This window comes from Tachypleus tridentatus, chromosome 13, assembly GCF_004210375.1.
Source record: "Tachypleus tridentatus isolate NWPU-2018 chromosome 13, ASM421037v1, whole genome shotgun sequence".
Taxonomy (NCBI): Eukaryota; Metazoa; Arthropoda; class Merostomata; order Xiphosura; family Limulidae; genus Tachypleus; species Tachypleus tridentatus.
In genome coordinates, this window is record NC_134837.1 from 108,552,909 (window position 1) to 108,571,645 (window position 18,737).

General features: G+C 30.3%; 1 protein-coding gene across 4 annotated transcripts in view; it reads right to left on the minus strand.

Moving 5' to 3' along the window:
* LOC143238106 (uncharacterized) overlaps positions 1-18,350 on the minus strand; it is a 37,119-nt gene extending 18,769 nt beyond the window's left edge. The window contains exons 1-7 of one of the 4 annotated variants that reach the window (XM_076478060.1): positions 18,258-18,350; positions 12,927-12,963; positions 11,488-11,569; positions 10,985-11,141; positions 10,178-10,696; positions 9,926-9,968; positions 2,111-2,148 (exon numbers count right to left, since the gene is read on the minus strand). In XM_076478060.1, the coding sequence (XP_076334175.1) occupies positions 2,111-2,148; positions 9,926-9,968; positions 10,178-10,696; positions 10,985-11,141; positions 11,488-11,569; positions 12,927-12,963; positions 18,258-18,276 (895 nt within the window). In that variant the 5' untranslated portion in view covers positions 18,277-18,350. Of the gene's footprint in view, positions 1-2,110; positions 2,149-9,925; positions 9,972-10,177; positions 10,700-10,984; positions 11,142-11,487; positions 11,570-12,926; positions 12,964-18,257 lie in introns of all 4 variants that reach the window. The other 3 variants (XM_076478059.1, XM_076478058.1, XM_076478057.1) reach the window with 3 other exon arrangements.
* Positions 18,351-18,737: the final 387 nt, after the last annotated feature.

The following is an 18,737-nucleotide window of genomic DNA, read 5'->3' on the forward strand; positions in this document are numbered from 1 at the left end:
GAGGATAACCATCCTTTGATTTATTCTTTAAAACAGAATCAGAGCTAACACTTTCTCTAAAAAAAGAAGAAAAAACTACATAAAGTGTAATAAAAGCCATGCACAACCTTACTGTTACTGACTAGATCCAATCAATGCAACACATGCTGGTAACTTCACATGCTTATAGCTAAAACTTAATTTTAAAAAACACATCAAAAACTCTCCCATCTTTTTATATTTATAATAAATCTTACAGTAATAATGTATGCATGTTTACTATCATACATATGAACAATAACATTTTGTTTGGAGTAAAATAATACTGTTAACTGTTTGTATAGCTCACATGGATAGTTTTTTTTCCTGGTGATAATTTTCAAATGTTTAAACTAAAAATATTTTTGTCATAATTTTAAAGCACAAAGTAAATAATGATTACAAATATGGCACTAACATAAACCTGATTCACACAGATTATTGACAACAAAGCTCTCATTCTGAAAAGCTGCTTTAATATTTGCACGTTTGAAAATATGTATGAAATTATAGAGGGTAGTTATAATTTTACTGATAAAAACCAAAGGAAAAATTAAAATTTGTACAATGCTAAAAAGTTTTTCACTGATAAGATTTCACAAATATTTAACACCTTTCAAGATTTTAAAGAAGTTATCCAGACATAGATCTGTGATTTGAAAGCTCAAACTTTCACAATGAAGTGATAAAGGCTGTTAGGTTTAATACCATTATATTAGAGAGGTGATAACCATTAAATCTTTTTCCCAACATCATGATAAAGTGCAAAAAAAACTTAAAAAATGAAATTTTTAAAATTCTATTAAAAGAAACTGTGCAAACTTATCCTCATGATAAAACTGAACGGTACAACTTGTTTTACACCATTGTCCGAGGTATTAAAATGTACATAACTTTGTACAATAGAATATACCTTCACAAAGTTTCTTGCTCTTTAGATAAGACTTATTTTTCTGTTATACCATTAGAAAATAATCTTACAAATTTAAGTTAAACCAGTCAATGTTTTGTAGTCTTAATTCTGAACTCTTTCTTTTAACACACCTCTAGATATCTATAATGATGCATTAAACAAAAAACTAAACTTTCAAACTGGTTTTTATGTTTAACAAAATTTCTAACCAAATGATGAAATATGAACTTTAAACCCACACAAGAAACAACAATGAAGTAAAAACAAAGCATATTTATCATGTGAGGAAAGACAGCTTTGGAAAAATTCACCTGAACCAAGATAAAATCACTTATATTACAACCTTTGAGAAATGTTACCAAAACATGCAGGATAACTGACTTTACAAATCCCACTTTGTGTTTGACCAATTGTTTCTGCTAAATATTACACTAATACAATATTTGGATTTTACCCTAGAAAACTGTATAATTTTTTACTTACACAAATCTTAGAACTTACACATGCTGCATAACATTCTTAAACATATTAACAATAGAGCTTCATCCAGACCACAGAAAAACAAAACAAACAACAAAATCCTGCAGATGTGAACTCCATTTCTCAGTCATATTTAATGAATGGTTTCAAAAGACATTGTTCTTGAAAAACTTACTTATTAAGCAGAGTATTCTGAAGTGGCATAAACATACATTCATTCATCACATTTTTCAAAACTGAAATCTAGCTGCAGTTCAACAATCTAAATGTATAGCCAACTACTGATAACACCACACATTATTGTAATGAATGAAGCAAGACTCAAACACAGATAACTTAGTCTGGAGTTGACATATATTGTATCAAACTTTAATTTCTTAGAAAAGCTAATCCTTAAGCCAGCTATGAATAATCTCTACAACTTTTTATACCATGTGTAAAACCTTGCCATTTGGCTATGTAAAAAAAATATTGCTTTCCCATTTAGCTTAGTGGCCTTGAGTTCAAAATTTCACAACTTTTTATGGTGATTTTTTTTTAACTTACCATTTACAACTACATAAATAATTACAAGAAATATACAGGGTATTAATACATGAGGTTTAGAGACTAGCCACCACCTTTTAGGCATGTCCAAAAACAATTTTCAATGCAATTGGCAACATAAAACAAAAACTGAGCACCACTTCGATGCTTTACCTTTGTTGAAACCGCCCCTTCCAGCAGGCCCTGGATTACTATGATTGAAGTACAGACATTTCAGTGAGAATTCTTCTTCTGGGAAAACTTCAAGTCACTAATTTTTCTAACTTTAGTCCAATTAGCAATGGAACCAGTGGATTATATTAAGTAAACAATAAAATCTTTATGGATATTACTTAAGATCTACAAGGATGTTTTGCTTGATTCTGAAGCACTACATCCAATCATCTACATAACCAAAGTTTATGATAATTTATTTTGTTTTCTTAAGTATTCTCAGTGCTTTATGCTATCGAGCTACCACTGGTTCTTCTGCATAGTTCGGTTATACCTGCTAAAAATACTAGAACAAACTGGTTAACAGCAACAGCCTGCTCATAATAAAATTTATTTAATTTGTTAACTTTTTTTTTTTCTTCTGGTACTGTATATATACTAGGTAAAACTACATTAACAATGTGTACTAAAAATTATTAATACCACCATTTAATTCTTTTTTTTTCCATATCACAAATAAAAGTTTTCACCAAAATTAACTTTTATTTCTGGTACATCAATTTATATTTTACCATAAAAACACAGTATAAACAGTGCTCCAGATAAGTAAATACAATTTTTTTTTTTTTTACATTAAGTAAAAATGAATTCAAAATAAAAGCACCAAAGAGGACCACTAGTACACAACTCCAAAAGAACAATAACTTATTGATAATAAACACAAAGCACAGGAGATAATTTTCAATGTAAATTGACTGACAAATTATAGTGATATGTAAAATCTTATGTGAAACCTAAAAACTGTTTGCATTCCACCACTATGTAATATCAAGCAGTACAGAAAAGCCAAGATATGATAAAACTAATCTACAGTAGCATCAGTGAATACAATAACAGATTAGGCTTTTCATTTTCAAAAATTCTTTATTTACTGATATTACAAGTTTGGTTAAGGAATACTTCATGAGTTGTACAGCAATTGCTGGCTGTTAACTACCCATAATTCACAGTTACTTTTAAACTGAAAATTACACCAGTCTAATTTACTGACTTGTATTAACAAAGTGCTTATTGTATTGCATTTATATTATAATTACCTCAGGTACCATTAATAGTGTTTATACAGAAATAAGAACAGCAAGAACCTGATAAACACAACAAAATTTCAGATGCTGTGTGATAAGCCACTAATACACAAAAATTTGAAAGTTTTCAGCAATGCACCTTATTTCAAGGAGTAAAATACTTAATGTTAACTTATGTGGAGCACTGCACAGTTTCAAAATAAAACAATATTAAATAATAAACATTTCAATAAATGAAAACATTTTACTTGATGAGATTACCTTATTTTTAAAATCTGTTTTAAGCCAAATGACCAATAATGTACATATACATTACTTCAATTAAATATGTTACTTAAAAATAAACTCATAAAGCAGTATTTAGAAAATTTTGGGTTAAACAGTATTAGAATAAAATAAAAATTTAATGAATACCAAAACAAATGGAATAACTTAAAATTCCCCAGTAAGTTTGTCATTTAACAGAAGTTTCAGATGAAGTGGAGCCTACACTACCAACAAAAGGATCCATTCAAACATATTTCTATTTTCAGATTGAAAGTAACTGAAATCTAGATAAGATTATTTTTAAACAGATTAACCACCTTGAAATACTTTGAAGCATTCAGTAATCACTGGGTAAACTCCTTTGTTTTTCTACTACTATAATAATAGGGCCATACAATCCTCAAATGGTTTACAACAATTTGTCTTCCCCAGCAATTTGTTGAAATACTTAAGCATGACATTAATGACACACACTCCATCTGTTTTCAAACTTCAACACTTGGCATCTTTTTAGACAATTTTTTGTTATAATACACCAATCATTATGATTTACTATAATACTTTAGATTTTTTTTAAACATATGTTCAAAACACCAAGTTTCTCTAACCTAGCTTTTCCCTTTCCACATTTACGCAATTTTTATTTACTTGTGTAATATTTGATATTTGCTTCCTGTTGCATATTTTGTATATTAAACTTGCTGAGAGCTTATCAATTAAATCACAGAATATATATATAAAAGTCATGTATGTGTTTTTACATGTATGTAAAATCTGGGCTTCCAACCATCTCAGTTATCTTGCATTACAAGCATTTACGGCAGACAAACTTTAGCATCACCTGTTGAAAATGATAAACTAAACAAGTTAAATCTCTCATGTCTACAAATTCAGTCTGAAAGCCTGTTTAGTAGAGTCAAAAGACTATCAAAAACAGCACTTTTTTTCCTTTATAAATTTTACTGTCATATTAATCTGGTAAAAGATTTACAGAAAACTACATTTTCCAGAAGAAAATTTACACTCATTAAAAGATTTGGCAGATCAAATCATTTTCAAGCTTGGTATACAGACATTTATGTAATATTCTGTAATTACAGATTAAAAGGGTATCATTAGATAAAATCTAGTACTTTGAAAAAAGGTAGTATCATTCTTGAAAAGAACTAAGTTCCAGATTATGAACTGCATACAAGTGATAGTGGGTATGTGACTCAAAATCTGACAACAAAGGTTTATCTGAAATATTTAATGCTCACAATCCTTCCGTTACTATATTGAAATAAATCCCAAATTTCATTAGATATGTTACAAAGTCCTTTCTTACAGTTTCAAAAGACATTCTTGGCAATCTCCATTTTAGAAACAAGTCATATACATGGTAAGAAATTCTATATTTGAATTCTGACCCAAGATGTTTCAAATATTTTATCAAATGAATCAATTTGTACAATATCCTATACCATCAGCACTACTCAGTTAACATTACAAGAATGCACTACTGAATCAAAACCAGATTTTAACATTACAAGAATGAACATATTCAGTGTTACTAACCATTTCTTCAATACAATTGGAAGTTCTTGATCATGATACACATATATAGCTATGAGCAACTAACCATTTATACAAGATTTGTTTCAACAAACACAAGTGAACAGGAAGTAGTTTGATTTATTTTATTTTTCATATCTGTTGTATTTAATCAAGTGCTCATAACAGTAGTATGTAATACAGAAAATGTAGGATAACCATTACTGCTAGTTGTACCACTTTAAAATTACTATCACCTATGATGCACAAATTCATAAAAAAAATATAAAGTTGACAAGACTTCACATCATAGCTTTTGAAGACTCAGAAGTATGCACCTTCAAATATATGCTTTTCAAATGTACAGAGAAGAGCACTAGTCAACAACCCAAAGGATACATTAAACAATACCCAAAGCTACATGTTTAACCATCTGTTAAAAGTTAACTTGTCAAATACCTTCTTTATATGATCAAGTGATCAACCACCTAGATACATTCTTTTAACTGCATAACTCAAGATGGCAAGTTTGACCATCCTTTACAAGTTAGCAGCATGCTGAATATATTTGTCTTATCTATTTAACCAAAAACTGTTTAACTGAGAGTTACAAGTCAGCAATCTGTTGGATTTATTTTTTGCCTACATAAACAAAAATGGTTAACCATCAATAAAAATATTAACAATTTTCTACATACCTTGTTCATCTAAACCCAAGACTAAGTCTAACAATTAGTTACAAGTTCAACAACCTGCTATATGACATTAACTGCATAACCCAAAGAGGTATGCTCATATCAGTTACAACTTAGCAACATGCCAAATAAATTTTACCTGTTTAACAGAAGTCTAACATTTAACAGTTACAAGTCATCAGCATATACCAAAGACCACATTTGGACATAAGTTGGAGGTTTTCAGATTGTAAGATGCTATGCAACTGAAGACTTCTGTTTAATCATAAGTTACAAGTCAGCAGTGTGCTGAATGCATTCTTTATTTACATAACTCAAACCTTCAAATTTAAATGTAAGTCACAACCCACTGGATACAATGTTTAAATACAGAACCTAAAACTGCATGTTATCATCATCATACAACTTAGCAGGCTGCTGAACATATTCTTTAAATGAACAGTACAAGCCTGCTTGTTTATTTAGTTTATATTAACTGCCAATATTTTTTTTATCTGTGTAACACAATGCTGAATTTGTAATCAACAGTTAACTACGTTTTTCAAACATGCTGCCTGAGGAAAGTGTGTTATCCTGGTGTACATGCTCCAAACATTTTTTGTCAATAGCACCAAATCAGTCTAGCTTTACTGAGAAATTACCTGAATCAGCTGTTACATTAGAACATTTTAATGTATTCAGAAATGAGTATACTTCTTGCAACATCATTTCTATCCATTAATTAATCAAGTCAGATAACATAGACATTCAAAAAACATTATCTTGTTCAGATAATCCTCCCCTGCCACCACATTTTTCATTTCGCAATTGTACCCAATCACTTTAATCAATTACATGTCTTACCATATTCATATGGTAACTTCCCTCAATGCTGACACCTCTTTCCAGTTTAAGGTCATTACCCTAACCATATGGCACAATGTTTTACTCTGTTTATTCTATATGTATTCAATGCTACCATAAAACTTTTGGGCTCTAGCAGCCAATTACAAATTTTGGCTAAAAGTTTTTTTTACCCTCTTAAACTAGTAACTATTTACAAATACAAAATTAAGTTATCAGAACTACCAAATAATTACATAATTCAACAGTTACGTGACAAAATACTCCATGATGTGCTTCATCAACTTTTACAGTTATGTATTTTTTTCACTGAAGTGACCATTAGCTAATAATACATTTGCCATGATTAGTCTTTTCTAACTCTGTCATAATCTCATTAAAGTCCTATCAAGTAATTTCCATATTTGACTAACATGTTAAAATCATTTAATCTTTAACTCCTACCACTATTTTGTAACTTCATGTACCTTCGTAAGCCATTATTTTAAACAGCAAAATAAAACATTTACCCTGTTTAGGTAGTACTTGTTTTAAATGCCATCATAGTTGCTGTATGCTATTTAGTAATTACTCAATACAAATAAAATCTTAAGATAAAACCCCTTTATTTTGATAACACTTTCATATTGAAATTACATTAGTACATTCCTCATACTGTCTTGAAATTACTCTTGTACTTTACTCTGTTTAAACAATTTGCCTTTTGCTTTCAAATATATGCCCTAGTTAATAATCATCCACACTAAAACATCTGACTGTTCAGGCAGTCCTAACTCACACTGCCACTGCACCACTTACGTTCTACCTTGTGATTACACCAAATTGAAATATTGGACTCTCTTTCAGGCAGTACTATCTCACACTGCCACTGCACCACTTATGTTCTAACCCTGTAATTACACCAAACTGAAATATTTGACTGTTCAGGCAGCCTTAACTGACACTGCCACTGTACCACTTACGTTCTACTCTGTTTTTACACCAAATTGAAATACTGGACTCTTGTTCATGCAATTCTATCTCACACTGCCATTGCACCACTTATGTTCTACCCTATATTTACACCAAACTGAAATATTGGACTCTTTGTTCAGGCAATTCTATCTCACACTACCACTGCACCACTTATGTTCTAACCCTGTAATTACACCAAACTGAAATATTTGACTGTTCAGGCAGCCTTAACTGACACTGCCACTGTACCACTTATGTTCTAACCCTGTAATTACACCAAACTGAAATATTTGACTGTTCAGGCAGCCTTAACTGACACTGCCACTGTACCACTTACGTTCTGCTCTGTTTTTACACCAAATTGAAATATTGGACTCTTGTTCATGCAATTCTATCTCACACTGCCATTGCACCACTTATGTTCTACCCTATATTTACACCAAACTGAAATATTGGACTCTTTGTTCAGGCAATTATCTCACACTGCCATTGCACCACTTATGTTCTACCCTATATTTACACCAAACTGAAATATTGGACTCTTTGTTCAGGCAATTCTATCTCACACTACCACTGTACCACTTATGTTCTACCTCGTAATTACATCAAATTGAAATATTGGACTCTTGTTCAAGAAACCACTTCACACTGCCACTTATGTTCTACCTTGTTTAGGCAGTCCTAACTGCCACTGCACCACTTATATTCTACCCTGTAATTACAACAAATTGAAATACTGGGCTTTGTTCAAGCAGCCACCTCATACTGCCACTTATGTTCTACCTTTTAATCATCCCACACTGAAATATTGAACTCTGTTCTGGCAGTCCTACTTCACACTGCCACTGTGCTATTTTTTTAACTGTCTGGTAATTACCAACAATAAAATGTTTAATCATGTTCAGGCAGTCATCTCACACTGCCATTGTACCATTTATTACCTATTTAGTAACCACCCACAATAAAACATCTCTGACTGCCACTGTACCACTTTAATTCTATTTACTAATTACCCACATCAAAACATTTATCTGTTCAGGCAATCACATCACACTACCACTTTACTACTTACAACCTATCCAATAACCACCCACATTAAAACTTTTGTCTATGTTCAGTAGTCCTATCATTTTTGTATTCAGTAACCAACATCTCACATTGCCACTCTACCACTTATATTCCACCTGGTAATTACCCACATTAAAATATTTGACACTGTTAATGCAATATTATCTTACACCGCTACTACAGCATTTATGCTCTAATAATTAACCACAAAAACATTTTTTTTGCCACTACATCATTTTTGCTCTGTTTATTACCCACATCTTTAAACACTTGATTGTTCAGACAGTCCTTTACATTGCCACTTTACCACTTAAGTTTATCTAGTCAATACCCACAAACTGCCATATACGTTTTATCATTTGCTTTAATAGTACTAAGTCACTTTCCTATTAAGTAAATAAATAAAAAACTGCCACATTAAAGTATTTTACCATGTTGAGGCAGCCATATCTTTCACTGCCAGTGTATCACCATTTCTATCTATTAATTATCCACATCAAGTGCAATAACAAAACATTTCTACCTTGATAGTGCCTTTTCAATTCTGTAATTAGTCAACTATTGCATTATAAATTTTACCACGTGTTTTATTTCTCCAGTGCCAATAAACCATTACTTCATTCCATTTATTACAAACCCACAAGTTTTTTCATTAAAAAAAAAACAATTTATACCGTTAGGGCAATACCTTCTATACTGCCAAGTTGTTACACTAATCACCCACAGTTAAAGTTAGCTTTTAACTTGTTTCTCTGTGCAACAACTTGAGTTGTAAATATCTAATAAGGCTGGGCATTCAAATATGAAAAACCTTTTTTGTCTTATCAAAACAGCGATGGAAGGGCACTACCAACTCATTCAGAAACAGCAGTTACAAAAATGTTCGACTAAGGTTACGCTACGAGTTCATGATAATGCACTTTTGTTGCTACAGAATTTTTACACACTGCCTGCATGTTTTGTATGTAAATGTAAAAACTTTCATGCTTCAAAGAATTTATATTACAAACATGTTTTATGATAAGAACAGACCAAGGGTTCCGAGAGTTACATACAGACTTGTAGATTAAATGATTAGCAGTGGCCAACCCATTAAAATAAGCTATTTTAAACATATGTCAGTTTTTTTCTTAAACCAATTGTTCCTGTGACTGGTGTAGCCTCAATTTATTAATGTCTTAATACAAATTTTATAATTTGTAATAAACAGTCAGCTATTAAATTTTATTAGTTCTTTCAGCTTTTGAAGGCTAAAACACTTAAGGTAATACCCATATGATGGTAATTACAAACCCTTTATTTCAGGTGAGATTTAAGTTTTTTTTAAATACAACTTCACTAATTACAGCTTCAACAAAATTGAAACTTACCCAAACCCAGGTCTTCCATGATCTCCAAATCCTCCAGGATTTCCTACTGAACAAAATTTTGCTTTAACACTATTTTTTGAAGAACTTTTACAATCAACTACAAACACTAGGCATTCCTTATGTGTGAGCATGTTAGTGTGGTTCTGCTTCATCCAAAATTTCACATTTTTAGCATACAGGATGGATAAGAGTTTTTTGAAAAAAAAAGTTTACATATACAAATTCTTATTGATTTGCATAAACATGACATACCTTGACCTGTAAAGCCTCCACGTAATGGAGGGCCATATCCCCCAGCTCCTGGTCTCTGTGGTGGACTCACTGGCCCACTCTGAAGAAGAGGTGCAGAAGGGGGAATGCCACTTGGCCCAGGAGAGTAGGTAGCAGGTGCTGGAGGTCTTGCAAAATCTTGAACAGGTGGGGGAACTCCCTGTGGGGGTGGTTGCTGAGTTGGAGGTGCAGGAACAGGAGGTGGTGGGGCAGGTGTCAAACCATAGTTTGGGGCTGCTACAGGCTGTGCCTGAGGTGGTGGCTGACTGCTGTAAGTTGGCTGCTGTCCATAAGTTGTCGTAGGGACAGAGCTGTAAGAGCCATATGATGTGGTTGTTCCATATGGTGGTTGACTGATGCCATAAGTGTTCTGAGAAGTATAAGTCTGTTGGCCAGCAGGTGGTTGCACATAGGCTGATGGTTGTGTAGTACTGTAAGTAGTGGATCCTTGTCCATAACTTGCTGTTGTGGCTCCATAGCTGGAGTATGCATCTACTTGACCTACTTAAGGAAAATAAAAATTAAAACTTCCTGTGTGACAATTTAGTAATCAAATTTAATGTTTAAAACATATATAAGCCAAAATTATTTTTAACTCCTTAAAATGGAAACTGACCCATAAATAATGTATATCACCTAATACCTTGAATGGTATGGTACTTCACACATTTTTAGTAAATACTAATTTAAATATTAAATGAAGTTAAAACATCAATTAAGTAATGATGGATGATAGATAAATGACACTGATAATTTGGGAATACTTCTGTAAAAATTGAAACTACTAACCAGATGCTGGGCCATAAGTTGCACCTGGCTGCTGACTATATATACTGTATGATGTTGTCTGAGCAGGCTGTTGAGTATAATCCTGACTATATCCAGTGTAACTGCTTGTAGCTGTACTAGCTGTACTTCCACCCCAGGCTTGTTGTTGAGGTTGTTGCTGTTAAGGAATTAAACCTTAGACCATGTTAACCACTTCACAAATAACAAAATTATATCTTCATTCAATGTATAAATTATATACGTAATGAAAAATAAATCTTGTTGCTAACCCCACGATCAACACAAATTTTAAGTACATTTACAATAAGGTATATGGTAAATGTAACTAGACAGGATTTATATGCTTTGTTTATATAAATCTTGTTGCTAACCCCACGATCAACACAAATTTCAAGTACATTTACAATAAGGTATATGGTAAATCCAATAATACTTGCATAGAAACAAGAAGTTTAACAACTACATTTATACATTAGCCTAACATTTTTACATGAAATACTTACACTATATCCTAAACTAGATTGGCCATATGTTCCTTGGGCATAAGTTGGATCAGTTCCATAGTTCCCGTATGAAGCACTGTACCTATAAATATTGATAACTATTTAAAATATACAAGAAAACTTATCAATCCATATGAAAATGCAATTTTCTTTATTTAGATAAGTCACACAACATACTGAAAAATTGAGCAGTGAGTCAATGATTGTTTAATAAGTTGAATTTATCTCATTTGCTAAACAAAGTTCAAATTATACTAACAATCCTATAAATTTGATTGCTTTCAGTGATAGCTGTTTACTTAATTTTGTAGCTAAACCAACCAATTCATAATTATTCTTTTATGTTTAGTTACTGTCCTTTCAGACATTAAGTGTCCTGAATTAAGCATTTTTAACAAAACATGGTAAAACGTTTACCAATCACTCACTACATACACCTTTGTTATCCAGTGCTGTGAGCTGTTTTCTACTGTGCAGAATTTCCTGTCAAACTAAGTTTTTTGTGCTGATAAACTAGTGATGTTGCATTTCATGAACATGTTTAAAGCCTATGTATTAGCCTTTGCTTCACGTGTTGAATCTTATTAAGCAATGTTTCAAGGAGCAAAGACAATAACCAAATTCAGCATACAATGTCTTACTACACTGGTATATACCAATTAACAAAGGTTCCAATTTAGTCTTGCAATCATTACAAGTGAACTACAAGGATTCAAGAGGCATTTCAAAATTTTAAGCCTTTCAACATTTTGTTTTAAAAATACTGAAATTCTTTTAGGTTGCAGCAATAAAATAGCATCTTGTCAAAAACTGAAACAGATCTTTTAGGCCTTACTTTTTAAGAAATACTCTTATTTTGGGCAAAGGGTCCAATATTTGGCCATAGAGTAGAACTCAAGGAAAGGGCATGAATTATTATCTACAAAATTAGTGTTTCAAAGCCAGTCCAAGGATGAACAGTATCAATAACAATCTAACAAATATCATACAGTTTATCCACTTTATAAATACAAAAAGTAGCACTTGTAAACAACAAACTTATTCAATGAAACCCAATAAAAAAAAATCAAACAAGTCATAACAGATTTATTTGCTTGCTATGGTACAATGTTTTGATAAATCTTCAATTTCTCCAGTCCAGCACAGGTGATCACTTTAACTCTTGAAATATACAACAAATGTACATTTTACTTGGTTTTCAAATATTACAGGAATTATTTCAAACCTTCAGAGCAGCAAAGTTTTTACAAATACCACAAATAAAAATATTTTATTCACAAAAGTTACATTCTATACTCAGTTCAAATTTTTAAACAATCACCCACTACTTTTGTTTATGCAATGTAATAAAACAAGCCATACAAGTTTATTCAAAACGAGCATGCTATACATTGAACAATGTATATAAAAACAGTTTTTTAAAAAAAAACTTTACTTACCCAGTTGGCTGAGTACTGCTGCTGTAAACTGTATATTCTGGAAAAGAAAATCATTTCAATTTACTTGTAAAAAAAAATACACTTAAAACATTTCAGGTAAACTATATGTAGCATTATAACAAAAGAGGAAATAGAGACTCATCCACTCCAAACACATTAATGGTCATTATCCTACCACAAACAAATAAAAGTAATTAGAAGTTAAATACATTTCTCAACACTCATTTATTAGCAAAATTTAAAAATAAATCAAGCCATTTGGGACGAGAAAGGTCAATATTCTGTATTCCTTGGTTTCCCATTACCTCTCTATGACAATAACCAAACTACATGTGATGTTGGTCAAACTTGCTAAACAGTATTTAATTTTTGCTTTAAATATTTATTTTACAGCTTTATTATATTTTATGTTTATAATGTTAATATTATTTTTTGTTCATCAGAAAATAGTTTACTATATCCAACAAATTTCAACATTTATTCTGCCAACTGAATAAACCACATCACATATATAAATCATACAAAAAATGACAATGACCTACACCCTGATCCGCTACAATGGAAACTGGTGAGGCTAGGTAACGATACTAATGTTTGTATTCAATTACTATGTGATACATATACTTTATTTTCAATCAATTATATGGTATTTTATTATCTTACAATGTTTTAATGAGACCAACTTAATATTTTAAGCAAGGCCTTAAGTTACTGGAAGTCTAGAATATTTTATACCTGTCTATCATCCTCTCTATGCCCAATAAGGCTTATCTGATGTACTGTAATAACAAATCAATGTAGCTTTCAAAAAATTATTATAAACATTTTCAGTAGACAAAACATCTGAAGAGGCTCTAAAAAGTTTCGATAACTTCCCACTATACACCAGTATGCTATTCTGATTTATCTTTGTCATATCACTTTCCTAAAAAAAAAAAATTACTTCTCATATGATTATAGGCTATAACATAAATGGTTTTATCTGCTCTATCCAACTGTTTTTAACTGACTGCAGTATCTTATAAGCAAAACTACACTGAGAGTTGCGACAACTGTGCTGCAGTCAAAATTGTGGAAAAGCCAATATCTTAAAATTAAAGAAGGAAAACCACACAAGGGTAAAGAATTTACAAAAAGGATGATAGTTTCTTTGTAAATATATGCCTGTGTTTCAAGATACACAAGTCTTGTTGATAGGTAAGATTCTTTGGAGTTGTGGAAAAATACAAGTTTGGACTTTACAAAATACACCAAACATTATAAAATATTGTTACAAATTTTGAGTTAAAATGATTAATTTACTTAATTTTTGAAATATGATATGCAGGTCGTACTTGAAATCTGAAAGCAACTTAACAGTCTGTAATGTTAGTCAAATCAGTCAATTTGTACAGAAAGGCTACATACATACTGTATAAATTACATATTTTAATTTGTTTACAAAATTGTTCAAAAATTATATTGAAGTTTCCTACAAGGAGTAACACTCCAAGTATTCAGTTTCAGCTTCAAAAAATTAATATAATTTGATCCAGTGTGACATATATTAGGTATTGAATTTCCAAAATATTTTAAGACATTGGCAAACTCCATTGTCTTAAAATTTGAAATTTATTGGAAAGCTCATTTTATACATCTACTCTACTTTAAGTTAAATATTTCAATAGATATCAGTTCTTTTAATACTTTATTTTTGTGAATGCAGTAGTCATCAGAAGCTATGAAAACTAGATTAATCAATAACCTAGAGCCTCATATTTTTACATTACAGCTACCTTTGCCATGACAGGTTCTGTAAATTTTACTAACAGTATTATTCATTAATAATAAGTAGCATTCTTTTATATGTGTGTGGTGCTGTCTGGATATGATAAACAATATTCAATTAATAAAGATTTGAGCACACAGAATAATTTGGTGTTGCCTCCCATACAGGTCACTGTCTTGTCATAAACAAATTTCTTTAGTTATGAAATATACTTTTAAAAAATGTTATGATGTAGAAGAGATCTCTAAAACAATATTACAGAAATTCTCTGTATCTATGGTCTTAGTCATTACAAATTTTCCAACAGATATCAGTTTTCACTCCTATAGGAGTTTTGACTGGTTAACATCTAAGGAAATAAATTACTGCTCAAATCATGTGATTTACAGAAGTTTCTCAACACAAACATTTTACATTCAGCTCTACCCAACTCTATTTGAAACATCAGCAACATTTATTTTCAAAATTGACGAGTTGTTCAGATGTCGTGTTGAGACATCAGAAAAGTTGAATTACAGATTTCACATTATTACAATAAGAGTGGTTTACAAATGAAAACTAAAATATTTTATTCATGATAAATTCTTAACAAAACAAATCTATACCTTAGAATGGTCAAAAATATATGGTGTCCAGACAAAACTCCTTGAATATTTATAAAAAGATGGAAGTCTATTTTAATTTTTTTGCAACTTATACAACATGAAATTGTTAAATTATAGAGTATTTCCCAATTTAAAATTGTTGAAAATTTTAATTATAATTACTTAAATTTTGAAATAAAAAACTAAGAGTTACTTACAATTATGGGAATTTTTATAACAAAATTTGAGGTACTTTTAAATCTAAAAAATTCCAAATCAGTCTGAAGAATACAAAATATTTTCATGGCAACAAAACATGAAAATGTTTGTGAAAATTTTACATTAAATTATCTTAAAAATCTTCCTTGATCCAATTTTCTGACTCAAAGTCAAAAGAATGTTTTATACCTTTGAATCGTTATATCCACGTGCTATCATATTACAAGAGCACACTTAATAGTCTCACAGGCCAAAGTTCTAAACTAACACTGGCACATACATAGACATCATTATTCAATAAATTAGTTTCTTTATATATGGGCTTTACCACTTATAACTTTGAAACTATATACACTAAAAGTAAAGTTACATTCAATATTTAATTACAAAATGTTTACTAGAAAGTTTCCATATTTTGTGAATATACACTTAGTAAATTTGGAATTCTAGTAAATACTACTGTGTATAGCTTCATATAAATCAGGTTGATTTATATATTTATATATTGATATATAAAGTTAAATTATTTACTGCACCCATCTGAAATGAAGACTTTTTCAAAGCTAAGAATAAATTACTTTATCTTATTTCCCTATTTAATAACTTCCAGAACCTTGCAAACAATTTTTTCCAATTAATATGCATTTATTCTAATATTGATCATGACTGTGAAAGTTAAATTTACATTTAGAAATGTACATAACTTATATTGTTAAATCCATATTGGAAAATTCCCACCTATTCATTTAAAATTATGAGGTGTTTGAGTGTAAAAATCAACAATGTATATGTATATGCCAGTATTGTTGGGCAGACTGAAATTTATAGAAACTCCCATCATGTCTATAAAAATTAACCAATGCAATCACTAAAAAACTGTATATTTATTATTGGTTTGCTACATTTGGTATATTATAAACCTTGAAAGCTATAATTGTGACTAATGCTCATTAATCAGGAACTTCAGATAATTGACCAGGAATATTTATATATTTCAAACAATTTAACTTCAGGAAATTAACATCAAACATTGATATTTTATGAAAACATTATATAACTTCAGTTGTAAAACACCAGCTTCCCATTAACTAAACTGTACCAATAAGGCAAAGGAAGTTCAGAATTGGATAGAAGACAATACTTTGGATGTCTGTAAAAGTTTTGTATATAAATCATTTCTAATAACCATTATTATAAACTGAATTACTATTTGCATTTTAATTTTCTTCTGAAATAAATCTCTGCATAAATGTTGATATAAATATTTGCACATATATATAATTAACTTAAATGTAAATCACTGAAACCAGTTTCAGGCTATTTAAATCCTAATATACAAGAAATTGAAGGCTTGTCCAAAATAAATCATAACACATCATAATAAAATTTTATGCCTTCATCTCTTACTTTCTCTATAACATTAATTATAAATAACTGTAGGGAAAATTGAGAAATATGAAAAAATAAGAAATAACCTGTACATTGTGAAAATCAATTAGAATTATCTTAAGAGCCTTAAACCTTAACATTTCATGAGAGATTCCATTAAATTTGATTACTCTTTGATACAGTATGAGACAAGCAATATATAATCCAGTGTGATGAATTTCAGTTTACATAACACAACATTAGCTGCATACATACATTACAGCATTTTTGAGTTTTGTTGTATGATTTTTTTTTTTTTTGATACTTAAAAAAACAACAAAAGTTACATGAAAACATACTTGGCACTTAGCCATAAGCCAGTTTGCACTTTGGTGCCTGCTTTCATGAGTTTTCTTATATTTGTTATCAAAAAAGTAATTCATGTAGCTTTGAGATATACATCTTATAATAAAAGATTTTAAAAATACTAAAACAGAATGCCCCCAAACTACTATAATTATCTGGCTTTCTAACTAAGCTACAGAAATGTTAAAATTCATTACTCTTACCAGCACCTTTTTCAATCTACGTACAAGATTTACTTGCTAAATAGCAGCTTCCTTCACAAAAATACAAACAAGAGTATCTTCAAAATAAAAATCCCACAATATTTAACACCAACAAAATTGTTTTTCACACTTAAAATTGATTGGATAGAAGTATTATTACCACAGAAATATAATGGTAGATATCACCGTGTGAGAAAATGAACTCGTGAAGTATTATTTACGATATGTTTGACATTGTCACTATTTGAAAATTACTACAATAATTTTTGCTTTGTTGTCTTGTGTAATTGAAATTTTTTTATAGTTCTAATATCTTTAAAATATTTATCAAACCATCTCTAATAGTAGTAGCGCGATAAGATAGATTATATCGCTCAATGAACTCGAACCTCTCGGTATGATACTCTTCTATTCCTGACCGGCAAACAACCATTTCTCAAAATGGCGTTCACTAAAAATTATTGAATTTTGCTATCAAATCTAAATCCATTTACATCTACTTCATGTTACAAATGTTTTCCATTTTCACTTCAAGGAATACTCGGGAAAGATTTAAATTAACTGATCTACCGTTTATCACGTAAATATAATGATTTTTTAATTTCATAATACGTTTCTAGGAAAAGCTTCCCTTTATTTTATATAAAGTTTACCGTTATTATTAATAAACTCATTCAAATCTTTTAACATCAACGTTATATTTCTATTTCCATTCCATTTTATCAAAATGTTAACATTTTCAACAAATGAGCTATAATAATACACAAAATTAAAACGAAAGTCAGCCAAACAAAGGATTTACTATTTCTAACGAAACACTTACGTGAGTCCGCCATTATCATGTACTTCTCTACCAAAGAAAGCTTAATTCAGGGCCAAGCTGATTTCTTTATCCTAGTGGCAACATCAAACAATTTAAATATATGATATGAAATTATAATATTTATTTATATAAATATTAATAAGATAAATAACTTAGTGAAAATTGTACAAGTGATATTTAATGAAAGATTGATTATTAAAATATTTCAAGCATACGAGTTTCTTAAAGGATTCTAAATTAGTAATATTATTACTAATAGTAATTAATTAGTGTGAATGAGAAAAACTAACAAACCGGAGAGATGAAGAAAAAAATGTCATTGGTAAACAACGATTTACAAGCATAAGGAAGAGTTTAATTTATGATAAAACATAATGCACAACGTTCTCGGATGGGACGGCATCAAAGTTTTGGATTTACAACGCTGAAAACAGCGGTTCGATGCCCTTCGATGGAAACAGCATATATCTCGATGCGGCT